The 23,569-nt window shown below is 50.3% G+C and overlaps 10 protein-coding genes across 10 annotated transcripts; 3 read left to right on the top strand and 7 right to left on the bottom strand.

The window, feature by feature from the left end:
* Nucleotides 1–495: 495 nt before the first annotated feature.
* Nucleotides 496–3,351, bottom strand: MYCFIDRAFT_216798 (uncharacterized protein; the record flags this gene model as incomplete). The annotated part of the gene is made up of 7 exons (XM_007932984.1): nucleotides 2,573–3,351; nucleotides 2,157–2,476; nucleotides 1,940–2,007; nucleotides 1,488–1,890; nucleotides 1,054–1,367; nucleotides 568–647; nucleotides 496–504 (listed from the first exon to the last, which is right to left on the bottom strand). Exons 1-7 carry the CDS (start codon nucleotides 3,146–3,148, stop codon nucleotides 496–498), a joined length of 1,770 nt encoding a protein of 589 aa, XP_007931175.1. The 5' UTR covers nucleotides 3,149–3,351.
* Nucleotides 3,352–3,717: 366 nt separating this feature from the next.
* On the bottom strand, nucleotides 3,718–4,507 carry MYCFIDRAFT_83727 (uncharacterized protein; the record flags this gene model as incomplete). The annotated part of the gene is made up of 3 exons (XM_007932983.1): nucleotides 3,718–3,942; nucleotides 4,017–4,211; nucleotides 4,265–4,507. 3 exons carry the CDS (start codon nucleotides 4,505–4,507, stop codon nucleotides 3,718–3,720), a joined length of 663 nt encoding a protein of 220 aa, XP_007931174.1.
* Nucleotides 4,508–10,511: 6,004 nt separating this feature from the next.
* MYCFIDRAFT_205210 (uncharacterized protein) lies at nucleotides 10,512–11,293 on the bottom strand. The gene is made up of 2 exons (XM_007932982.1): nucleotides 10,929–11,293; nucleotides 10,512–10,878 (listed from the first exon to the last, which is right to left on the bottom strand). The coding sequence occupies exon 1, from the start codon at nucleotides 11,275–11,277 to the stop codon at nucleotides 10,990–10,992; it is 288 nt and encodes a 95-aa protein (XP_007931173.1). The 5' UTR covers nucleotides 11,278–11,293; the 3' UTR covers nucleotides 10,512–10,878; nucleotides 10,929–10,989.
* Nucleotides 11,294–11,719: 426 nt separating this feature from the next.
* MYCFIDRAFT_53594 (uncharacterized protein) lies at nucleotides 11,720–13,828 on the top strand. The gene has a single exon (XM_007932391.1). The coding sequence runs from the start codon at nucleotides 11,807–11,809 to the stop codon at nucleotides 12,851–12,853; it is 1,047 nt and encodes a 348-aa protein (XP_007930582.1). The 5' UTR covers nucleotides 11,720–11,806; the 3' UTR covers nucleotides 12,854–13,828.
* Nucleotides 12,478–15,176, bottom strand: MYCFIDRAFT_216796 (uncharacterized protein). Its single transcript, XM_007932981.1, has 2 exons — nucleotides 14,425–15,176; nucleotides 12,478–14,377 (listed from the first exon to the last, which is right to left on the bottom strand). Exons 1-2 carry the CDS (start codon nucleotides 14,778–14,780, stop codon nucleotides 13,429–13,431), a joined length of 1,305 nt encoding a protein of 434 aa, XP_007931172.1. The 5' UTR covers nucleotides 14,781–15,176; the 3' UTR covers nucleotides 12,478–13,428.
* A 233-nt stretch (nucleotides 15,177–15,409) lies between these two features.
* On the top strand, nucleotides 15,410–16,430 carry MYCFIDRAFT_212494 (uncharacterized protein). Its single transcript, XM_007932980.1, has one exon. It carries the CDS (start codon nucleotides 15,694–15,696, stop codon nucleotides 15,964–15,966), a length of 273 nt encoding a protein of 90 aa, XP_007931171.1. The 5' UTR covers nucleotides 15,410–15,693; the 3' UTR covers nucleotides 15,967–16,430.
* A 242-nt stretch (nucleotides 16,431–16,672) lies between these two features.
* On the bottom strand, nucleotides 16,673–17,797 carry MYCFIDRAFT_88866 (uncharacterized protein). Its single transcript, XM_007932979.1, has 7 exons — nucleotides 17,679–17,797; nucleotides 17,552–17,626; nucleotides 17,452–17,495; nucleotides 17,379–17,393; nucleotides 17,254–17,322; nucleotides 17,065–17,200; nucleotides 16,673–17,014 (listed from the first exon to the last, which is right to left on the bottom strand). The coding sequence occupies exons 1-7, from the start codon at nucleotides 17,696–17,698 to the stop codon at nucleotides 16,978–16,980; spliced, it is 396 nt and encodes a 131-aa protein (XP_007931170.1). The 5' UTR covers nucleotides 17,699–17,797; the 3' UTR covers nucleotides 16,673–16,977.
* A 221-nt stretch (nucleotides 17,798–18,018) lies between these two features.
* MYCFIDRAFT_212492 (uncharacterized protein) lies at nucleotides 18,019–19,692 on the bottom strand. Its single transcript, XM_007932978.1, has 5 exons — nucleotides 19,472–19,692; nucleotides 19,283–19,417; nucleotides 19,033–19,136; nucleotides 18,839–18,942; nucleotides 18,019–18,784 (listed from the first exon to the last, which is right to left on the bottom strand). Exons 1-5 carry the CDS (start codon nucleotides 19,495–19,497, stop codon nucleotides 18,056–18,058), a joined length of 1,098 nt encoding a protein of 365 aa, XP_007931169.1. The 5' UTR covers nucleotides 19,498–19,692; the 3' UTR covers nucleotides 18,019–18,055.
* A 313-nt stretch (nucleotides 19,693–20,005) lies between these two features.
* Nucleotides 20,006–21,238, top strand: MYCFIDRAFT_43455 (uncharacterized protein; the record flags this gene model as incomplete). Its single annotated transcript, XM_007932343.1, has 2 exons — nucleotides 20,006–20,096; nucleotides 20,148–21,238. The coding sequence occupies 2 exons, from the start codon at nucleotides 20,006–20,008 to the stop codon at nucleotides 21,236–21,238; spliced, it is 1,182 nt and encodes a 393-aa protein (XP_007930534.1).
* A 1,266-nt stretch (nucleotides 21,239–22,504) lies between these two features.
* MYCFIDRAFT_200012 (uncharacterized protein) lies at nucleotides 22,505–23,299 on the bottom strand (the record flags this gene model as incomplete). The annotated part of the gene is made up of 1 exon (XM_007932977.1): nucleotides 22,505–23,299. One exon carries the CDS (start codon nucleotides 23,297–23,299, stop codon nucleotides 22,505–22,507), a length of 795 nt encoding a protein of 264 aa, XP_007931168.1.
* Between the last annotated feature and the right edge of the window lie 270 nt (nucleotides 23,300–23,569).

The raw sequence follows: 23,569 nt of genomic DNA, 5'->3' as shown, positions 1-23,569 counted from the left end.
CTACTAATTAAGTCTAAGTCTATAGCGGCGGCAGCGGCAGTAGCGATAATAAGGTATCTATAACCTCCGATTTAGGCTCGCTATCCGATAGCTATACGATTAGCTATAGTAGTCGCTAGTATTCGCTATTTACCTACCTCGATTACTTCTATACGCTTCTAACCTATCGTTAGTACGAGATTGTATAAGGAAAGAGGTAGAAATACGATAATTTGTAGGATCTATATACGCCGTAGTATTGCTATTCTCTCCCTAAGAAACACCGAGTAATTAACTAATTATAATTATAATTACATACTTAGCAATTATATTTACAATCAATGTAATTGTAAGTAATTATATAATTAATCCAATTAACAATTAATAACTATACTCCCTTGTTGCTACTAAAGCTAATAAATTGAATTCCGATCTAGTCTAGAGGAAGTTTGTAAGCGACGAGCTTATCTACGACAACTTTGATAGCGTTATAGCCCTATTTATCGTTGCCGCCGTCTAGGATGCCTGTAGTAAAGATATAGATAGAGCACTTTTCAACTTTAGGGAACGGTAACTATTTTCGCTTACTCCTCTCGATACTTCGGCGGTACCGGCGAAGGTAGTCGTCGAAAGTTTAGTTAAGACTTGTCCGACCTCTTCTAATATAGCTAGCAATATAATCTGCTAGGTCCCTCGAGGATTTAAAGTCGCCGCCGGGACTTTTGCTAAGGTAGGCTAGCTCGAGCTTTTTGTTCTAGTCTATGTCTTTTGTAATGTATACTATATACTTAATTAGCTCGACGGCATCGCTCTAGTGCGGCTTTATAGAATTAGAATCGTCGACTATAAATACCTATAATTGCTATTATTATACTACATACCTCGTTATTAGTAATAGTCTTACATAGTCCCGGTCTCTTAGGAAGTCTAGAAGGTTAGGGTGCGGAAGTGTAGCGCTAAGCTTCTTATCTTTCCTAGAGTTGTAATATGCCATGGCCTGATCTCGACTGCACTCTAGAAGCTCCGATTTTGGCTGCTTTTTGTTTTGTGCTCCCGAAGTCATTTGAGCCTCACCTTCGACGGCTCTGCCATGTTTGAGAGCAAGATTTGCCGGGGTGATCAAAGGTGGTGGTCGAGGAGGCGGCGGTTGTGGCGGATGATGTGTAGAAGGTCCAGCGATGACGGGGAGTGTTTGACTATTGAGCCCATGACTTGGTCCCTTCCCGACTTCCTGTAGATCTGCAATACTTGGGAGCATAGGCCCGATATCAAGACCATTAGGATACGGATAGACAGTGTTCGCCCGTGAATGATCTGGACTTTGAAATACTCTACCGGCCTCGTTCAGGACTGTGTGGTGGTCGGTATATGTTGATCCGCCGCTTATCCTGTTGTCAAAAACAGCTGGCGGGTCCGAAGCAGCGGATCCCGGCGATTGAGAGGGCGTTGGATATGGACGTTTCCCATTCGATGGCGGAGTGGGTAAGGCAAACCTCAGATGCTCAGACCTTGCAAGTGCAATCTGCTTCTCAGCTTTTCCAACAAGCTGATCTGCCGACGGGCGTCGAGCAGCGCGATGATCAAGCATCTCTATGATCAAGTTGTCAATAACCTTGCCAGTGATAAAGTCGCGATCCATGAAATGCCGCCGAAGATCATCGTGCTGAATGCCAACAGCTTTCAGCACTCTCTGACCGTCGTGAAAGCAAGCACCGTCTCGGAAGTCAGTCTTAAGGTACGAGTTTTCCAGTCCTCGTTCCCGTCTGTATTGTGATAGCTGCTTTGGACCTTTCACAGCCCATACCACAGCTTCACTGTAAATGCAGCCGAGGGACCATACATCTGTGCTCCGCTTGACGTCGTTTCTCGCGTGCATTGTGTGCTCGGAGATTGCATAGCACTCCGGTGCACCTGGAAAAACGTTAGAGCTTTGAATTAAATGCTCTCGCTTTGGGATTACCGTAGGTTCGAGTTCCAAATGCAGCTTTTACGGAGGCTTCTGGTTCACCTTCCATCACATGCTTGAATCTGGATAGCCCTAAGTCGGCGATTTTGAAAGAGTACGGATAGCTCAACCGGCCGTCGCTGTTGGTAACTAGGATGTTCGCGGGTTTCAGGTCGTGATGCCAGCTCGTAATCGTCAGCTCTGCGTCCACGTTTTTGGCAGCTTCACTTACCCTTGAACATCCGTACGGTTACCATTCGAGTCTGTGCCAAGGAAGTGCTCGTGGATGCTGTACATTGCTCTGGCAGTATCGAACATGCTTTCCCAGAAGTCGATCATCATCTCCCCAGAGGTCGGTGATGAAAATTCATCGAAGAAGTCCTGTAGACTGCCGTGATCTGCATACTCCAGGATTATGTTGAAAGTGTCTCGATACTTGAAGCTGCTGTGGCAAGCAATAAGCCCGACCATATCCCGATTACCGGAATTCGTAACATGCTCAAATGCCAACACTTCACGGGTATATCTCGTAGCTGAGCCAGAGCCTTGGGTCTTGAAAGTTTTCAGGGCATAGCAATGGCTTGCCGGAACTGGGTCAGTCTGCAGTCGTTAGCATATCATCCACCAAGCATGAAAGATTTCGCATACAAGCTTATCGTGCATCTTGTGGACAGTTGCTCGATACACCCACGCGTCATGGCCTTTTCCTTTGAGCTCCAGCCTTTCGAACGGGAGCACGTATTCGTCGAGCAATTCTGCCTGGATTTCGGGATACAGCTCAGGGGCAAAGTACTTCCATTGCTTCTTGTAGAAAGCTTCATAGAAGTCCGGGTCCTTGGTCGATACAGGGAAATTTTTGGGAGCCACTCGAGGCGAGTCGAATGGCAGTCGCCTATCGTGCAAGTTGGGATATCGAACGAACTCAGAAATGAGGTTGGCGCTACCCAACTCAGCCAGGATGCAAAGGATGCGAGGGCATTTTTCAGCCACCGTCTTCTCAATCTTGGTTGGGTTGCCGAAGAAGACATTACGGAGGATGCTCTTCGTTCGGCCGTAAGTGCCTCCGTCGCTCAGGTATTCCTCGACGGCGGCTGCAGGTATGAACTCTCCCCCAGGCTGGACAGCGCCTGTGGTCACATCATGAGACTCGACGGTATTGCGCTTGATCCACTGAAGGAGAGCTTGGAGGTCGCGTTCATGGTCCGGCTGCGATGATCCTGACATTGTTGGCGCCTCATGTGCACTGCCTGGATGCCGAGCGAATCGTCCGTCGTGCTTTCGCTGATTGGTTTAGACGTCTCGTGGCCAGCACCGGCGCCGCAGGTCCAGGAGTGAGGTATGGCTTGCAATTTCTCCGAGCATGTGAACCACGGAATGCGAAGGGTAAGGATGCGTATGCTGTATGCAAGGGGAATGGGCTGTGGGCTGCGGCCGCTTCATTGGTATACCGTATTTTGCCGAAGAGCCTCAGTCTACGCTGTTCTACAAGACGGTCGCCCTCTTCTGTACAAATGTAGGAGCGAAAGTATGTAGACGACGACAAGGACACCATCGGGAGGCAGAGGTGCGAAGCTATGACACGGCACGCACTTCGCTTAGCCTCGAGATCGCGACCGGTGTATTGTAGTATTGGCCGCCCAGCCGCAGCTACGCAAGCCTGCATATGACTACCCGTGATCATGCAGAGCCACATGTGCCCAGTCGGCGCTCCAGCATTATCAATAGCGGCTTGCTCCGCGTAGAAGGCACATCAGCACGATCACTCCACGCTCTCAAGCATCGTCCGACCGGTCTCAACGGCCCTTCGTAGTGCTGGTTGTGGGTATGGAAAATCCTTCACCCGCTTCGATCATGCGTACATCATGAATGTCTTCCTTCGTCCTGTTCTTCTCACGCACATACATGATAGCCCATGCGACGAGCGTGAGGCACATCAATGGTAGGCTGACCAGCAGATATAGCTTTAGAGCACCCGTTCCGATATTTTGTTGAGAGAAGCGAGTTGCACCGTCTGGAAACTTTACGATCGGGGTGCTCATCAGTGTCTATCAAACGTCAGTGCGTGCCCATGCCCCAGCGAGGAACGACATACCGAGATGAATGTTCCGGGAAGGAATAGAAGTGTTACGACCGTGATAATGCGCATGGAGACCGTCTCGACCAAAGTCTTTCGAGCAATTCGGTGCATCTGTACAGTAACACCTTCCATGTTGATGGTAGAGTGGTGAGTCCGCTCTGCGAGCGCGCGGGACAATTGCATGCTTCGGAACTGCAATGCACCTTGTAGCTGCACTGCGTCAGATTTATCCGGTCATTTGTCAATCACGCTGCCAAACTTACCAGAGATTTACGGTCTGCACACATTTTCAGCAGCGCCTCAAGTCGCGACTGATGCATGATCAGGTCTTGCACCGTTCCAGCAAGCTGCCTTTGAAACTCTTCGATTGCGAATATGCTTTCGTCCACAACTGGGACTGCCGCACCGCGTGCGTCGAGTAAGGATCCATATGCTTTGGACAGCTCTCCAATCACCCTGGAATTATTCTTCAGTACGAGGTGTGCTTCGTTCACCTGCTCTTCCATCTTTTGGAGACGTTGCAGATCGACGAAAGAGAAGCTGTCGATCGCAGCGACTACGGGCAAAGCAGGACTCTCGATTGGTATTGGCTCAAGCACCAAGCTTGCCTCGCTGGCAACCAAGGTGGAGTCGTCTCGTGACGTGGTGAAAGACGTTACACGTCGGAATGGTCGTCCAAGAGATTGCAAAGTTGTACTTCGTTTGGGGGGTCCTTTGCCCGGAGGAGAGGGAATAAAGCCAGAATTGCTACTCCTGGCCTCCTCGAGAGAAATCGTCAAAAGGCGTCGGGATTTGTCTTGGAGCAAAGTTTCCAGATCACGGATATACCAATGCCAGTTCTCGCTGGCCCATAGAGTAACGATCTGATGTAGTATTATAGTCGCTATAATCGAACTATATCCGGGTATTGCTTATCGACCCGTAGATACCGAAATTATGTTTTTTATCTTTTAGAGTTCGCGGTAAAACGCTTTTTATAGGACCTTGTTTGCCTTTAGTACTATCTAAGTCGATTGCTTAGAAGCAAAGTCGAATCGATAATATATTAAGTATTAACGTATCGACTGTTGTAGATAAGCGGTAAACCGATAGAATTGCTTGCTATTCGAACAAAGGACTCACTAGCTACTTATATACCCTAGCGCCAAGAATCACAAGCTATTACTAAGCCGTAAGTGAATGACCTCGCAACTTCCTTCTCCTTCTCTTGCTTATAAATCTAACTAGACTCGTACATTCCCGAGTATTCTAACACTCCCTCTACTTAGCTATTTAGCCGTAAACCAAATAGCTAAGTCCTAATCCTTCTTAATCGTTTTTATTGTCCCTAGGACTCTTTTTACGTTTTCTTCGAACTTCCCTTTTGTTAGGGGCTTAGTAAGGAAGTCCGCGAGTTAGTCCTTTGTCGGAATATACTTTATATCGACTAGCTTGTCCTCGACTAGTTCTCGTACGTAATGTGCCGCTACGTCGATATGTTTCGTTCTAGAATGAAATTCCGGATTTCGTACTAAAGCGATAGCCGCCTTATTGTCCCCGTAGATAATCGTAGGTTCTTTATAGTCGTCTTCCGTAAGGTATCCGACTTGCTCGAGGAAATTTCGGATCTAAATAGCTTCTTTTGCGGCGTAGGATAGCGCTAAGTATTCGGCTTCCGTAGTACTAGTCGTTACGGACCTTTGTAGTTTAGTAGACTAAGATATAGGTCCTCCGGCTAGTAGGGATATATATCCCATCGTTGACTTCCTAGTTGAGTCCGCCGCGTAATCCGAATCGGTATAGATAACCGGTAGACGAGTAACTAGAGTACTCGTATTGTTTTCGTTCTTCGGGATAGGACTATACTTTATATAGTAGTCCCGAGTGTTCCCTAGGTATCTAAGGCCGTAGATACCTCCGTCGTAGTGTCTCCTAGCCGGATTTACCGTAGATTGGCTTAGTCTCTGCGTTAGAAAAGATATATCCGGCCTCGTAGCTCGTACGGTCCAATTTAGTTTTCCGATAAGTCGTTAGTATCTCCGGACGTCTACTACCTCCTCGTCCTTTGTTATAGGTAGTAAATTCGTATATCCGTTTGCCGGAGTCGATACTCGGAAGGTTTCGTCTAGATCTAAGCCCTCTTCTCTAAGCGTATTTTCGATATAGTGCCTTTGATCTAGTAGTATAGATCCGTCGGCCTCTCTCTCGATTCGTACGCCTAGTATAAACTTAGCGGGACCTAGATCCTTCATTTCGAACCTCTGTATAAGCCCGTCCTTTAGCGGTTTAACCTCCGCCTCTGTCTTCGCTAGTATAATAAGATCGTCGACGTATAACGCGACTATTAGCGTATAGTCGCTATTAACGAAGACCGATTGATCCGCGGGTATAGCGTAGAGGTCGTATTCTTCAAAGAAGGCCGTAATAGTCTTATTCCAAACCCGTCCGGATTGTTTTAGTCCCGGTACTCCTTTTAGGAGTTTAAGTACTTTATTAGTTCCGGGAACATCTAGGCCTTCCGGGATAGCTAGGTAGACTTCCTCCGTTAGTTCTCCTAGTAGGTAGGCACTTACTACGTCTATTTGGAATATAGCAAGTCCTTTACTAGCGGCGATAGCTAGGAGAAGGCGTAGGCTTTCGAGACGTATTACCGGAGAAAACGTCTCAAAGTAATCGATTCCGTAGCGTTGCGTAAAGCCCTTTCCTACTAATCTCGCCTTAAATTTATCGATTTGTCCGTTCGGTAGTATTTTTACTTTAAAAACCCATTTCGGAGTAATAACGTTTGTTTGCCCTTTTCCGTCCTTCGGCTTAGGATAGTCGACAATCTCGTAGGTATTGTTAGCCGTTAAGGACTCGATGTGTTCTTTAATAGCGTCTTTCTACTGTCGGGAGTAAGGGCCGATAATAGCCTCCGTATAGGTCTCGGGGGTAGGTATTTCGAAAGCCTTTCGATAGTCGACTTTTAGAGCTGCTAGCCCTATTTCGTCCCTTAGTCTCTTAGGTGCTTTAGGGACCCTCGTAGACCTTCGTAGTTCCCCTTCGTTTAAATCCGTAGTAGTAGAAGCCGTAGGAGTAGTAGACCTTTCGTCGTCGTTTTTATTTAAACCGTCTTCTTCGTCTTGCGGTTTCGTAGTATTATCTTCGGCTTCGGAGTCTCCCTCTACTTCCTCTACTTCTCGAGACTCTCCTTTATCTAGGATATCGATATCTCCGTCGTCGTTGTCCGTAATAGGCCGTAGGGTAGGTAGCTCTTCTCCGGATAGTAGGCTACTTCCCTTAGTCGATTCGTCGAATTTAACGCTAGTATAGATCCCGATAGCGTCCGTCTTAGGATTATAGATCCTATACTGTTTCGTAGACTTCGTATATCCGACGAAGATTCCCGGGAATGCCGTCTTTTCTAGCTTGTCTTTCCTTTTCTCTTTAGGAATAAACGGATAGGCTAGGCAGCCGAATACCCGTAAGTGTTCTCCGCTAGGCTTTCTTCCGGTATAGAGCTCCTCGGGAGTTATATCTTTTCCTTTAATAGGTAGCCTATTATGTAAATAGGTAACCGTATAGGCCGCTTCGCCCCAAAATCGTTTAGGTAATCCGGACCCTTCTAAAGCTGCCCGTACCTTAGTTATAATAGTACGGTTTTGTCTCTCTGCTACTCCGTTTTGTTCCGGAGTATAGGGCGTCGTTGTTTCGATTCGTAGTCCCGAATAGGCCTTAAGAGCTTTAATAAGCTCCGGAGCGTTGTCGATTCTTACGGCCTTTAGTTTTCTCCCGGTTTCGAGTTCGGCCTCGTTTTTCCAAGCCTTAAAGGCTTCGTATACGTCGCTTCTATAGCGAGTAAGACGGATATCTAACCGTCTCGTAGCGTCGTCCGTAATCGTTAGTATATACCTGTTTCCTCCTAAGGTACTATACTTATACGGACCCTAAAAATCGATATATACCCTATCTAGGCAATAGTCTGCCTTTTCGGGTTCTTCTCGACTTTGTCGTCTATCGGACTTCGTAGTAATACAAGTCTCGCAAGACTTATTTAACGTCGAAAGCTCCGGGACTCCTAGTAGTACTTTATGTACGTTTCGTTGTTTTTCGTCTCCCGGATGTCCTAGGCGTCGGTACCAAAGTAGCGTAGTACCTTTAGTCGTAGTAGTAGCTATTCTCGAAGTCCCGATAGACTCGGATTCCTTTAGAACGTAGGACCTTCCGACGCGTACTCCTTTTGCTAGTTCTTCGTTTCCTCTTCGAAGTATAGCCCCTTCTTTAGTAAATAGAGTCGTAATACCTCGTTCCGAGAGTTGGCTTATCGAAAGCAGGTTATAACCGATCTCCGGTACGTATATAACGTCCGGAATCGTAGTCGGAATTCCCTTAAACCGGACGAGGATTGTACCGGATCCCGCGACCTTTATTGTTTTACCGTTCGCTAGAGTAACTTTTCCGGTTATTTCCTTATAGTCCGTAAAGTAGTTCTTGTCGTTAGACATATGTCTAGTGCATCCGGAGTCTAGGATCCAATCCCTCTTATTAGATAGTCGAGTCGTAGAATCGATAGCTGTCTAAGCCGCGATCTTTGATTCCTCCTTATTATTCTCTTAGATTTTTCCGTTCTTTTGGTCCCATTTATACTTCCTGCAGTCCCGTTTAAAGTGCCCGACCTTTTGGCAATAGTAACACGTCTTTCCTTTAGCTTTGTTAGGCGTATTAGTCGTATTGCCCTTCTTTCCGTTACCGGCCTTATCTTTCGCTGCTTCCTTAGTATATCGGGCTACTACTTCGTCGCCTTTAGAAGTAGTAATAGTATATTCAACGTCCCGTAGTCGCTGAACTAGTTCCTCGTAGGAAAGAGTAGATAAACCGGCCGCCTTTAAGGCGAATACGGTAGACGAATACTCTTCTCCTAAGGACGAAATAAGGACTGCCTTCTTAGAGGCCTCCGAGGGAACTTCGTCTTTATCCGCGGCCTTAATCTCGGATTGGATTTGCGTAAGAGCTGAAGCCGTAGTATCGATATCCTTAAGTGCTTTAAAGGAATAGAAACGGGAGAGTAGCGTCGAAACCCGTTCCTTTGTCGATACCTCGCTTACTTCCTTTATCTTATCGATTACCTCCTTAGTCGTACGTAGTCCTAGGAGGTGTATACGCTTATCCCCGGCCGTAGACTTAATAAACGCAACCGCTTTTGCGTCTTCTTCTTTAGCCTCTCTTGCTTTAGCCGTATCTTAGCTTATAGATTCCGGTATACCGTACCTATACCTCCAAAGGCCTTGTCCGGATAGATAGTCTTGAATTAGATCGATCCAGATAGTATAATTCTCGGTAGTAAGTTGCGGAATTCCCTTTACCGCGCCGATAGTCGTCTCGGTAGTAGACATCTTTATCGTTAGATTTCTCGACTCGTAACGGTCGTATCGTTGATATTTTTAGATCGTTTAATTCGTATTAATCGGTTCTTTTCGCCTATAGACCGGCGTCTATAGCGGAGCAATAACCGTTATCTTATTGTTGTTCGAAGTTGGTCGCTTTCTTCGATTTACGGAGTGACGTCGGATAAGGTTTAACCTTGCGCAAGCGGGTTGCCTGATCGGGTAATTTCTCGAACTTTCTTGTTTCTTCACTTGCGTTCCGGGCTTATAACTGTTATAGATAAGCGGTAAACCGATAGAATTGCTTGCTATTCGAACAAAGGACTCACTAGCTACTTATATACCCTAGCGCTAAGAATCACAAGCTATTACTAAGCCGTAAGTGAATAACCTCGCAACTTCCTTCTCCTTCTCTTGCTTATAAATCCAACTAGACTCGTACATTCCCGAGTATTCTAACATCGACTAGGGCTGTCGCTTATCGTTTATAGCCTCGATTAACTTTAGGTTATAGTAGAGATCGATATGTCTTCCGCTTCTACCTAGTATAGGACATTCGAGCCTAGTTTGCGGCGATTTAAGGTAGATCTCGCTACGGAACCTACTAAAATAAAGATCCTAGACGTAGTACTAGTTACTAAACGGGAATACGAATTCGAGGAATGTAGGAGGCACTTATTAATATATAAGAATTTCTAGAAGCATTTGCTAGCTAATATCGAGAGGTATACGTAAGTATTAAGCTCCGATAAATCTAACAAGTATAGTATTAGCCGAGAGAAGACTTATCGGGGGAGAGATACTAATAAAAGTCTCTAAAGAGGATCCTATCGGTATACTATAATTAATCGTATAAGATGCGCTTTCGTAATGCTTAAGTCCTTTAAGGAGACCTTATAATATTCTATAAAGATTAGTTCTTAGCTTTAAGAGAAGAAGTAGGCAGATCGTACCCTAGTTACCGTTCTATAGCTCTAGTAAATTAACAGATAGGCTAGTACTAAAAAGGTCCGTCGCCCTCCTATCTAACTAGTTCCTTATTGCTCGTAAGGTATAGTTATACATATCTATGCTACAGTTGTTGCCCGGATACTAATTAGCGTAGAGGATAGCATTCTCTAGAAACTTTAAGCAATCTATATCTTAGAGGATATTTAGAGTCTATAGAACAGTGTGTATAGAAGGTGAGCATACCCAAGTTTATTTATTCGTGTAAGCACTGCTGGCGGCGTATAAGAGCGATTATGATAGTGTTCTCAGAGAGCCCCGCAGCTTTGGGTAGCTAAGCATTTCATACGCAGCCGACTATATATTAGCTCCCTCCCGCACGAGCATAGCGCCCATATGCAGCTTGGGAGGCAGAATGAACACTGTGTCGCCCTGCTGCGGCACTCCAACTCGGTTCAAAAATGACCCTAGTGCAACGCGAACGGACGGTTCGATTGCCTTAGTCACCTCGGCCGTCAGTACCTTGCGCGCCCGTACTACTCCGAGTCGGGATGACGGAGGCTGTTGATCTCTTGCACCAATTCGTGCTGTTCAAAGTAAGCAGACGTACGCCGTGCGCGCTGAGATCTGTACATACTGGCTGCAGCTGCCTCGGAACTTGAAACTTGTAAGAATCGACGTCGAACTAGAAATGGTGCTCAGCGCGACGACGGCAGGAGAAGCAGGGTTCGCCACAGCTCAATCGCAAAGCCGCGTCGACCGTACTCGCGTTCGGGAAACTTGCGCCTCAAGTACTGTTCCAGGACTGATTGGCGTAGACGATAGGCGGCCACAGCCTCTTGAACCCATGGTCTGCTCGGCTGCTGGTTTCGAATGGCGAAACGACGGCCGTCTTGAAGAAGGTATTGTTGCGTGGCACGGTCGAAGTAGCACCACTGCCCGAACTGCTGATGCCACTGCCACTGGGACGGACCAGAGCCCGACATCGTGCGCAGATAAGTGAGTCCGAGCGCGCGGCTTTCGTTGTTCGACGAGACCTGAGGCGGGGTTTAGGCGCGGTCCAGCGGCATGGATGGCATGACTTCGCCAGCCTTATATGAGATGCACGCCGCAGCGCGTAGGTAGGCATTTCGAAGGCAGCTCGGAGGGCGATGCACGCGCAGACGGTCTGCCTTCACCGGTCACGCGTTTCATCGCCATTGGCCGCCATCTGGCTCAGGACAACGCATCACTGCCCACGGCCACAGCAGGATAGGGCCATAGTAACCACTACTCAGGGGAGGCAGGCGAAATTGTTCGGAATGAATCGAACGAAGTTATATATGTATGCGGCGTCGCCACTCGCCAACCCTATTCTAACGCATGTGATGCATGCCAAGCTTTCGCGGCCCGCAAATGACTCTTGCTGTTCTCCACGACGACAAAGCTGTCCTGCATCGCGTGCAACTGAACATGTAGAAGCACACTCGAAGTCGCAGCACGCGCGCGCTGCCCCAACTCCACCCAGCAGTAATAATGCCATCCTCACGCCCAACAAGCACACATGGAGACGACCAGCCCTTCGACGTCGTCTCAACCTACAAACGCCTCCTCCTCGAAGACCCCGACCTCACAATGCCCGTAGCAGCAATCGAAGCCCTGATCCTCGGCCTCGCGCAAACCCCCGCAACAACCGTCAGCGAAACCCTCCACCTCATCCAAACCCTCACCGCACAACTGAAACACCGCATCCCCAACTCCATCTCCCTCTCCGCCGGCACCGACATCTTCCAACAATACCTAATCACCAACCTCCAACGCCCCGCCGCCGGCGCCCGAGACTTCGACCAAGTCCGCAACCACCTCGTGCAAAACGGCCGGCTCTTCGTCGACCGCGCCAAAGCCGCCCGCGCTACAATCGCCTCCTTCGGCCGCCACTTCATCAACGACGGAAACGTCATCCTCACCAACGGCGGCAGCCGCGTCGTCGGCGCCCTGTTGAAATCCGCCGCCGAAAGCCCGAATCTCCGCTTCAAAGTCATCTACATCATCACCAACTCCAACTCCGATTCCGAATCCACCTCCAACATCGCCGCCCTCCGCGCCCGCGACATCCCCGTCGCCACCATCCCTCCCACCGCCATCGCCTTCTGTCTCGACCAGGTCACGCAATGTTTCGTCGGGGCGGAAGGCGTCGTGGAAAACGGGGGCGTCATTTCCAGATTGGGAACGTATCAGATGGGGATTTTGGCGAAAGCGGGGAAAAAACCGTTTTATGTGGTGAGTGAGAGTCATAAGTTTGTGAGGGTGTTTCCGTTGGGACAGAGGGATTTGGGGATTGGGCAGGGGGTGGTGGAGTTTCGGACTTCTTCGAGTACTACTGCGAGGGGGGAGGAGGGGAAGGGGTCGAGGGAGGATGAGGGGGTGGAGGATATGGAGTTGTCGAGAGGGCGGGGTGGGGAATGGAGGATCGAGGAGGCGGTGGATTATACGCCGCCGGATTTGATCAGTGGGATTATTACCGAGTCTGGGGTTTTGTTGCCGAGTGCGGTGAGTGAGGAGTTGATTAAGATTTGGTTTTGAAGAGGAGGGAGAGAGATGGATGGATACAAGTTGTACGGAGAGAGAGAGGAGTTCGGCGAGAAGAAAGCAGAAACGTACGTGAGCAGCGGCTGCATCAAATGGCGAAAGAAAGAACCTGCTGCAGGTCTTGGGGCATACATCGAAAGCAAGCAGAGGCTTCTCGTTTCAGAAGCATGGATGAAAAGCAGAGAGAAAGATAGAAAAAGACGAGACGAGAGACAGCATCGCGTCTTCTCTTCATACCCACGACGCGAAAACTTGAGCTGAGCTGAGCTAAGCTCGCCTCTCCCACAGAGCATACATATAGCCACAGAAGCGTGAAACATTCGCTTCAGCCATCAATCATCAACAATCGAAACAAAAAAAAAGTAACACATCCACCCTCCACCCATTCCTTCCTTCCTTCCTTCTTCATGCTTCTTTCTCCTCCTCTCCCGAAAGTTTTGTAAAAAGAAAAAGTTCAAAATCGTATCGCGTCAATCATACTTCATTCCATTTCCACGCACACGCACATACTCGCACGCAATAATCAGGCCACAGGACAGTATACAATTCCTTGCATCATCCAGCAGCTCTCATTCATCATCCAACTCCGCCAACTCCCTCTCATTCTCCTCCAGGGCGCGCCTCATCATCTCCGCCTTCCGCCTCAACTCCGCCTTCCGATCCTCCTTACTCGGCAGCCCAGGATGATCCAAAACATTCTCGGTCCCCGAATTCTGAGGATGAGGATAATAAGGTCCCTCTGCTTCGGAGAAGGTGCGTTTCTTGCCATCTCCCACGTCATCGCGATGCCGGAACGCTTCGGTGAAGTCGACCGGGATAGGAGCTCCGGGCCGATCGGGAGTGGCGCGGTGATCGGAGGGTCCGGAGTGGTCGCTCATGGCGTCGTTGTAGGTGGGGTCTGTTTGATTGATGGCAGATTGATGGGCGGGGACGACGCGTTTGCGGCGTTTGATTTCGGCTTTTTTCATTTGTACGGGGCGGTGGGAGCCGTGGAGTTTGTGGTAGAGGCCGCAGGCGTTGCAGATGGTATGGCCTTGCTCGTCTCGTCGCCACAGGGGTGTGATGGTGGTTCCGCAGTTTTGGCAGGCGACGACGACGTTTTGTGGTTGCGGGGTTTGAGGGGTGGGTTGATGTACTACTGTTCGCAGGTATGCGGATTCGTTGGGTTCTGAGCGGAGAGCGACTTGGGCGGTTTTTGCGATTCGGTTGTTGTAGGCTGGACAGCCGTTGCATGCTTCTTGGCCGCCGGTGCCGTTGCAGCGTCCGCCACCAGGACATGTGCCGTTCACGCTTTGATCGGCAGAGACATAAGTGGCACCGCCGTGGATGGAAGATGTTGAGGGTGAGGTTTGTCTGTCGTGGGATTGGCCTCCTTCCTGAGATGAAGCCACAGAGCCTCGCTTCAGGCCAACAGGTCGCATTTGGTTGCGGGCTTTGTAGTAGAGACCGCATGCATTGCAGATGACAGCACCTGCGGGGGATCTTCTCCAGAGCGGTGTCTTGGTTGTTCCACAATTGCTGCACAATGTCAGAACATATCTCATCAACATCATGATACATCTTACCTGCACATTTGAGCCCCTGGCGCACTGCTGCTTGGCGGTGAGGGCCGCTCGGGATTGAGCGTTGGCGTGACGGTGGAGGGTTGAGGGGAGCTCTGAGCATGCCGCGCAATGGTGTAGGTATCGCGATATACAGGTGCACTTGATGGAGAGGGCTGTGCGTGACTGCTCGAAGTACTCGGGGCAGGATCTCGCACGGGAGCATGCGATGCGCTGGCCTGGGAGTGCTCGAGCAGCTGACGAGCGGCTTCGACCTCCTGCTGGGAATGCTCTCGCTGAAGTCCAAGGACAGACATGGTCGGTGACAGTGGTTTGGGTCTTGAGGGAGGAGCTGGACTTTCTCCGTGCGAAGTTGCCATTGTTACTTCAGCGGTTGCACTGCTTTGGTACCGTTACCGCCGCATGGGGTGTCCCGGTCGTGGCGTGGCGTGGTGTGGTTGAACGACGGGCGCACGAGTTCCCAGGTGTGGTGGATGGGGGGTGCGGAGTCTATCTGATGGGGTTCGATCTGATAATATTTCGATCACACCTCACCTCGCCGTCCTTCCTGCGGCAGTGCGGCGATCTCTGGCTGGAATGAATCCCGAGTAAGAGCCAGGCAGGCGTGAAAGGGGAGGCGAGGCGTAGGCGGTGAACAGTGCTGCTTTCCAGTCCGGAGAGCGTGTCATCCAGGCTGGTCCAGTGTGCAGGCGTAGAACTAATCGTTCGCTGAGTCTTTCTCGATGATCTGACCGAGAGACGATGCGTGTCACCGGCGCACGGCAAGTCGTCGAGAGGTCAGTCTAAGCCGGGAGAGGTAAGCAGATATGCATGCAATTTTAGTTACTTACCACTGCAATCTCGCTGATTGGTCCGCCCTTTTTCTGAACACTATCGGGTCGGTGACATCGACACGCCGGCTATGGCTCCTATACGCACTTCAATGCCAACCACACACGACGATTTCTGCAAGCAAGCCTCCCTCGCTCCACTCACGCTTCCTGCACTCCCACGGCACTCGGATGCAGCGACAACGAATATGCAGGTGACAGGTCGCAGTGGGAGATGTACATACCGGGAGCAGACAGGCTCACTGTACAGGACTATCCACAGTTACACCGAGCCATTCCAAGAAAATCTAGATAATCGGTCTCCGTTGATCATCGTTCTCGATCATCTCCAGGCCTCCTTACTGGCCACACCAACTCCATTTCCCGTCTCGCCTTCGAGAATGCCACCCGTCCTGCCGACTTCAGTCCGGTCAAGACGAACGATTCGTTTCCCTCCAGAACGATGAAAGAAGAACACGACCTACGAGCACATAAGAGCAGAGACTACCTCCTCGCAACGAGTCGGAGCCGACAGACCTCGTCAGCACACAAGCGAATTCGAGGACGTGCAACTCGATCTCCCTGCGACCTTGGATTAAGGCGCTTTCTCACACAAAAATCCAGACACGCACTCCGACCGAGCCGAGCGAAAGTCGTGCGTGCTTATGAAAGAGCTAGCATCTCCCAAAAAATCTCCAACATCAATCCCTCCGCGAAGATCTACTTGAAAGGCTAGAAGGACCAAGTGTTGAGTGCGCTTAGGCCGATCGGGATCACCCGTGGTCAAAACAGCTCCGAAGTCTGAGTAGTGGGAGGATTTTGGTTCTTCCTTCGATTTCCGGTTGATGGAACGAAAGAGCGGCACAGTTCCATTGAGCGTAGCCTAGGGGATGATAGGGGTCGATTAGAAGTGTGAGAAGGTGCGGGGGGTATACGGTTCGAACGCGTCCATGAAGTAAGTACGAAGAGGGAAGGGAGTTTTCGAAGCAAAACATTCGTTGCGTTCCGAGAAACGGTGACTTGACGCTGGTTACCAGTAGACGGAAGCTTTCCCGTCGTCTTTAAGAGGTACTACTTTGAAGTCGCCTGTGCGTTGGAGGTCGAGCGTGTCGAGGAGGCCCGTATCTGGAGCTTGTTTTTCGTCATCGATACCATGGTTGCTGGTAGGATTGCGTTTTGGGCTGAATGGCAAGCCAACCGAGACTCTCATTGCAAGAAGTGGTCGCGTTCTGGCGCATTACGTGACGATGTGCGTATTCCACTGTGTCGCATACTACCATCCGCAAGTCTCGGTATCCTGGTTCAGCGTAGAGTACCCCCCTTCGCAGCTCAATCCGAATCATGTGGCGTAGTGAAGGCCTAGCCTGGTGCCTGTGTCCTCCGTCAGCTTGTTGGATCCAGATCACACCTCACCCCATCTTGTCACGGGAACCGGATATAGTACTGCTTGAGCAAGACTGGCGCGTTCCATATGCTAACGTTCAAAGTTCATTGCACTATACATGCTCTCTTTGCGCCTCTACGCCTTCGCTTGTCTAATCGCAGGCTCGTCGTCGATCGATCAATGCAGTTCGCTTTCCAGCTGCAAACCGCTCGCTATCGCTCGTTGTATATCGTCTGCTTCTCCATTTGTGGGTCTGAACTCGTGCGAAAGCTTGCCATACAAGTGCAAAGCGTGTTCCACTCTCTAACCCCATCATGGACTCCTCGAAGCCCAGATCATTTCTGTTGGTCTCCGTGTCATTGTCTAGACTTGCTCAGCGCCCCAGCCCGCATCAGCGTCTCTGCAAAGCTTGTCAGCCAATCCTCCGTGCCGATGCGATAGTTCTCTCACCTCATATTAGCCGGGGGCTCAATGTTGGGCATGAACTCCATTGCAACGTATGCGATTCCAGCAAAGGTGATGAGAGCGCCGGAGAGGTACTTCCACCAGTTGTCACCCATTATTATGCAACCCACGAAGATGTAGACTATCTCCCATTAGCTTCCAGCCCCTGCCTCGTTGTTCCTGCGCATCTCTTACAAACTCCGCGGCCGATGAAGGAGAACATGAACGAGGCATATCGGGCGACTTGAGGTGGGATCTGGAATTCTGCGCCAATCGTAAGCAGGTCGCATTCGTCAGGCAGGCCTGGAAGAGGTTTATACCGAGCGCAGCGGTGGCTGTAGATCAATGGGTCAGCACGATTCACAGATCATGGACTCGCGCCTCGATGCATACCAAGACCAAAGATCCAGACATATACCGCAATAATGACACTTTGCCTGTTTCTGCCATCAATTCCTGTCTGTCCCCAGGACTTCGATTCGGCACCTCTTACACGTTGATGCTTGGCCAGAATTGTCCAATCCCGCCCAATATCATCAACACACCCACGACCAGGTTAACGATTCGACTGTTTCGTTGTTAGCTGGAGGCCAGGCCAGGCCAGGCGCATAGCTACTGACAAGACATCGGAGAAGTCCATCTTGATTGACGTTGGCGCTCAAATGGGGTCGGAGGTGGTAGTGGAGGTGATTATTTGCGTCGGGAGACGTTGGTACGGAGCAAAGGGAAATGGTTTGTGTTGGGTGATTATTGAGAAGAGAACAAAACACGGCCGAGGGCTCGTGGAGCTCACACCTGAGAGGCTGGGAAGCTCCTGCGAACCGTGCGCGCGTGGCCGACGTCACCCACCCGTGAACTGCCACGCGCCCGCCAATACAATACAATACAACCACGCGGCCAGCACTCATCACTCGCAGTCTGTGCCACGGAGGTACCGGTAGAGCACTTGCAATACTGAAGCACATGCAGAATCTTGGCGACATTCTCTCCACTCGATCTATAGCTTCGCCTTCTGCTGCAGTGCCTCATTCGCAAGCGTAGCAGCCGCTTGGCAGACACCCCAACTCGTCTGGTACCCATAGCCAGCATGCCCATAATTGTGCACCACGTTCACCTTCCTCCCATCCCTTCCAGCAATAGCCTCCTTCTCAACTCTAATACCACCGTCTCGCATCGGTCTGAGTCCAACACCGTGTCGAATCACACTCAAGCCTTCAATACCTGCTCCTTCAGGCACCAGCTGCGGACATAATTCGACAGCACGCTTCATAATCCTAGTAGCCAGATTCGGATCAGGCTGAGATTCCCAATTGCCCTTCTGTAAACATCCTCCAAGGATGGTGCCGCCACCTGCTGCTCGTTGCATGATGTACACTGCTTCATCGGGTCCATCGTCTGTGCCGGATGTCGACGCCATCACCCCGGCTTCGTTCCGCACTAGCACAATCTGTCCTCGAGCGGGATACATCTTCGTGTCTGCTACACCCTCGAGCGTCAGAGACCCCAGACCTGTGGCATTCACAACAACATCAGCCGTCTTCCCGGTGTGATGAAGTTTCGCTGCATCCGCAACGTGGCCTGCAATTCCACGCTTCATCACAGCACCAAGCTTGAGGAGTTCCGAGACCAGCCAAGGTAAGTATATGGCCGGGTTAATGCACACCGATGTGAACGCCGTCCCACCCTCAATGCCCTTTGGCAGATCAGATGTAGGAAGAACTCTGAACTGCATGCGGGCATCAGTATTGATCTCCCCAACGCTGCCAAACACTTCACTCACATTAGGCACAACATTACTAAACCACGCATCTTCCCTCAACAGCTCTTTGAACCAATCCCCAACCGGCGTCCCAACATCTTTCGCTCTTCGGTAGACGTACGTCTCTGTTGCATATCAGTATATGCCCAATTCGCGCGCGCTCTCTCTCTCTAACACTTCTCGCCTAAGTAGGAAAGAGCGTAGTAAACACATACCTTGAAAATGTATCCCCGCCTCCGGAACATGCCTCGCCAATCTCTCCAACTCAGGCCAAGTATTTTCCTCATACCTCGCAAATTCCGTTCCCTTGACAGACACACTTTTGTGGTTCGAGAAAATCAGCGACGGAACAACATCTCATAACATAAACCAAAAGAGGGGGAAAAACCCCCTCCCATCACAACCCCCACACACACACTCTCTCTCTCTCTTTCTTTTTGGCAGAACTATATTGTAAACACTTACGGCAAATAATTCGCCCCCGCCCAAGGACTCGCATACTCGATATCGTAATCTCCCGGCATATGTTTAGCGACGACGGTGATTTTATGGCCTTGACGAGCGAGGATCAAGGCGGTTGTGAGGCCTGTGACTCCGGCTCTTTGCTCTATTAGTACTTGTTGAAGGAGATTCGTTGGGATGTGACGTACGTACCCGAGGACGACGATGTCAGAGGACATTTCGAGAAGAATGATGGTGGGGGAGAGGGGATGTGGAGGGAGGAGGATATGTGATGGTGGATAGAATAGAATGTTGAGGGAGAGTCGGTTGGTCCGCACGCCCTACGGGTGTTACTGGGTGTATTATGGGTCCTGCGATAGGCCAGATAAAGATCAATCGGCCGGCTTGCATGAGCTCACGAAGTTTGTGATGCAATGGACGGACTTGGGATATGGGAGTGGGCTGTACTAAAGATGCGCGGTGAAGGATCGGGCAATACTGCTTAGTAACCGATGTGGTATGCTCAATGTTCCATGCATTCGTCGCCTCTGGTCTGGGCGCCGCCAAGACTCCTACGCTCGACGGAAAGCTTTCCTCCTTCGACTTCATCCTTTCGTCGCCCATACAGTACAGCCTCACTGGAAGTAAAAGCGCTACTCCCGATACAGCTGAAAAGAGGCTGGGCTCATTTCATTGCATATATTTGATGACTTCACCTCCGAATCTGTGCTCAATCAGCTCTCCCCGATGGCCGACTTCGACCGCTTGCTCTCCGAGTACACCAACAAGGCAGAGCCAGTCGTCCATGGTGTGCTGACGAAATGTGTCGACAAGAATGGTTGCTCGCTCCTTTACGAACCACGAAAAGACTGGCTGACGTTCTACGCAGGAAAGGAAATCTACAGCAAAACCGTAGGCTGGGATTCCATTGAATCTGACGCCCAACCTTTGCGTGAAGATGCTGTGCTCAAGATGGCCAGCGCCACCAAGCTCGTGACGAGCATAGCGATTCTTCAATGTATCGAGCGAGGTCTGATCGCCCTCGATGAGCCAGTCACCCGCGTGCTTCCCGAGCTCGACAACCGGAACATCATCTCCAAAACGGAGGCCGGAGAGCTAGAGTACACTCCGGCATCGAAAGCCATCACACCTCGACACCTCTTATCGCACATGTCCGGCATGGCTTATCCCTTTCTCAGCCCTCTGCTTACGGCCTGGGAGGCTACCGGTGCGAAAACTTCTTCCAACAAGATCGCCGAGAAAATGTGCTACCCTCTTCTCTTCGAGCCCGGAGAAGGTTGGGTTTACGGCGTTGGTCTAGACTGGGCAGGACTTGCCGTAGCACGTCTCAACAACACAACACTGGAGAATTACATGATTGAGAACATCTGGAAACGTGTTGGCCGCTCGCCTCCTTTCCCGACCTTTCATGTGTCTCACCACCCAGAATACAAAGCCCGCTTGATGAAAGCCGCGCAGAGAAAATCTTCCCGCAAACTAGAGCCTTGGGACTATGCTTACGGCGACAATGACGAAGACGAGGAAGGCGGCCACGGATTGGTCTTGACCATGGCAGACTACACCGCTGTCCTAGCGGATCTGCTTTCCGACTCCCCCAAACTGCTCAACCCTTCCACAATCGACATGATGTTCGAACCGCAGCTCGCAAAAGACTCGCCAGGGATTCCAATGCTGATGCAACTCAAACCAGCTTGGGACATGGTCGCGGGGCCCGTGAAAGAAGAGTACGTCAATCACGGTCTCGGAGGACTGCTTGTTCACGGCGGCGAGACTCCTGAGATCGGTCAACCAGCCAATATCCTGTGCTGGGGAGGCGCATCTAATATCGTATGGTGGATTTGCAGAGAGAAGGGTGTGGCAGGCTTCTTTGCTACGCAGATTCATCCTTTCTCGGACAGCAAGGTTAAGCAGCTTGTCAATGCTTGGAAGAAGGATTTTTGGTCTAACTATCTGGGCTGAGATCGATTATACGATACTTGCTCGCGCACTCATTCGCTTTTTGAATATCTTTCCGGCTGCTTCCTCAGCAATGGCGCAGCCTGCATTCGGAATGCCTGTGTTGCTCGCCTATCACTCGGCGCTTACGGGTGTGGCGGAACATCGACCTTTCTACTGCAACATCATCACTTCTTCTCCCAAGCAAACCTCTCAGATGATTCCTCAAGAAATCCGCGGCGGATTTATGCAGCAGCATTCCAAGCCGGTCAAGGGCGACCAGAATCAGCTCTGCAATTTTTCATGGCTGGCTCACAAGAATTCCCTGGATCGGTGGAGACATCATCAGACAAACAAGAGACTTCTAGATGGGCAGATCAGCACCAACCTGCAAGATTCAGAGACTTTGGGATCATGCTTCTCGACTCGAGCCAGCCGACGAAATGGTTGTACCTCGCGTCTTCTTATAAGATCGATCAAGTGCACCTCACACATTCTCGAACAGGTCTTGAAAGTGATCCCCATCGCAGGACTGCATTGATTGATGTACGCTGCTGCTGGACCGCAGCAGGTATTCATGAGCAGAATGACTATGGTTTGCAAATTGCATAAGTGTCTGGATCCGAATACGAGGCATCACTTTTCTGGAACTGCTGGCAAGACACCGAAGCTTTGTCTCTACTTCCATCGGAAATGGAATTCTTATCATTCTGGTAATAGAAGATGTTTAAGATGAGCCGTCTTCAGTCCGCATATCCTTCTGGCCGAAGACGACTACGACCTTGCCGAAAGACCTAAAGGAGGCAGAAGAAACTTTGCTGAAACTCCAGGTTTCCAGATCTCTGAATCAATGAGAAGTTGGTGAAGACGACGCAAGGCGACAAGTAGGTTCTAGACAAGATGACTGATGACGATTAAAGGAAGAGATTCTTCGGCATCAGCATGAATTTTTCGAGCTACATTCCGATATCCAGCTCGCTCTGTGTGTTGGCGCACTTTCTCACCATTAACCTCCAGCCCATACATTATAATCTGATTTCGATCTCGTCAGTGTCGGGCCACTTCCAAATGGCAAACCAGGACAGACTTTCTTGGACTGTTCGACCCACCAGTCGACCGTCATGGTACTCATCAGCCATCCTACTCCTCATGAAGCCACTGCTCGCTAGGAATGCCAAGGGGAATCGACATCCTTCTTCACCTCCTCAACCTTGTCTCCCCCCTCCGATCCCTCTTCAGGCTTCTGCTCGCGAAGATCGACATCCTTCTTCACCATTCCTTAGCCTTCACCTAATCCTCATCGATCATCACCGACTTCCGCACCCTCTCACGACACTTCCTCAACTTCTCCATCAACTCCTTCTCTCTAGCTTCGATCACAGCAAGCTCCTCCTCGAAATTCTTCTCCATCATCGCCCGCGCAACCCGAAGTTCCTTGGCGTCTTCAAGCGCCGTACGCAAGTCCTCTTCGGCCAGATCAATCTGATCTTGAACGTAGTGGGCATAGGCAGATTTGCGAGCCTCTTCGGTATTCTCTACAGGTCCAGCATCGCCAATTCCATCAGCCGTCCGCTCAGTGTTATCTTCAGCAATCGAGCCGACTGCTGGAGTGAACTTGTCGTTCGGATCACCCGATGTGCTTGCGAGCTCCTCGTTGCCGTTCGGGATGCGGTGCTCAGTAACAGCAGAGGCCTTTGGCGTGAGAACCTCCCCATCCTCCGAAACCTCACTGACATCTCCGACCTTGGTCTCGCCGTTGGACGTATCCACCTTTGTTGATACCTCCGCACCAGCGTGCACGGCTTCGCGCTTCGCCTCGAATGTAGTCACGCCACCAGGAAGCTTCTCCAACGCGCGAAAGTTGATGTTGTACTTCGCATCGTTTTTGGACAAGCTGGTTTCAGCAGAGATGACACGCGGAGTGGGCTTGACAATGCTGCTATTGTCGTCAAAGAGAGGAGGCATGACGATGATGGGCGGATCTTGGAAGATGGTAGAGAGATGCTGTGTCAGGTCGAGGCCGGCAGACTCGTTGGCAGAGGACTTGTTGATGTGTACTGTGGGCTGGGCGTAGCTTGGCGACATTCTCAGGCTGAACTGCGGCTTCGTACTCGTCGGTCTTCTACTTGTGCCAAGTTGCTTTTGGAGAGTAGCGATTTCTTTCTGCGCAGCTTCTAGCTGTGTCGGGAAGGAATCTCGTTCGTTTCGTAGCTTTGATTCTCAAGTGCTCTGTCGCGGGGATGCGGACTTCGAGGAAATGTCGAGGGTGTCAAGTTGAGAAACAGGTTAGGGGCGAATAGTCTGCTTAAAATTAATCTCCGCAACGCGTCGGCCCGCAGACGCACGGACTCGAGT

The sequence above is a fragment of the Pseudocercospora fijiensis genome, assembly GCF_000340215.1.
Source record: "Pseudocercospora fijiensis CIRAD86 unplaced genomic scaffold MYCFIscaffold_9, whole genome shotgun sequence".
NCBI classification, from domain to species: domain Eukaryota; kingdom Fungi; phylum Ascomycota; class Dothideomycetes; order Mycosphaerellales; family Mycosphaerellaceae; genus Pseudocercospora; species Pseudocercospora fijiensis.
The sequence above is the reverse complement of the archived record's forward strand: the minus strand, read 5'-3'. Positions and strand labels throughout refer to the sequence as shown.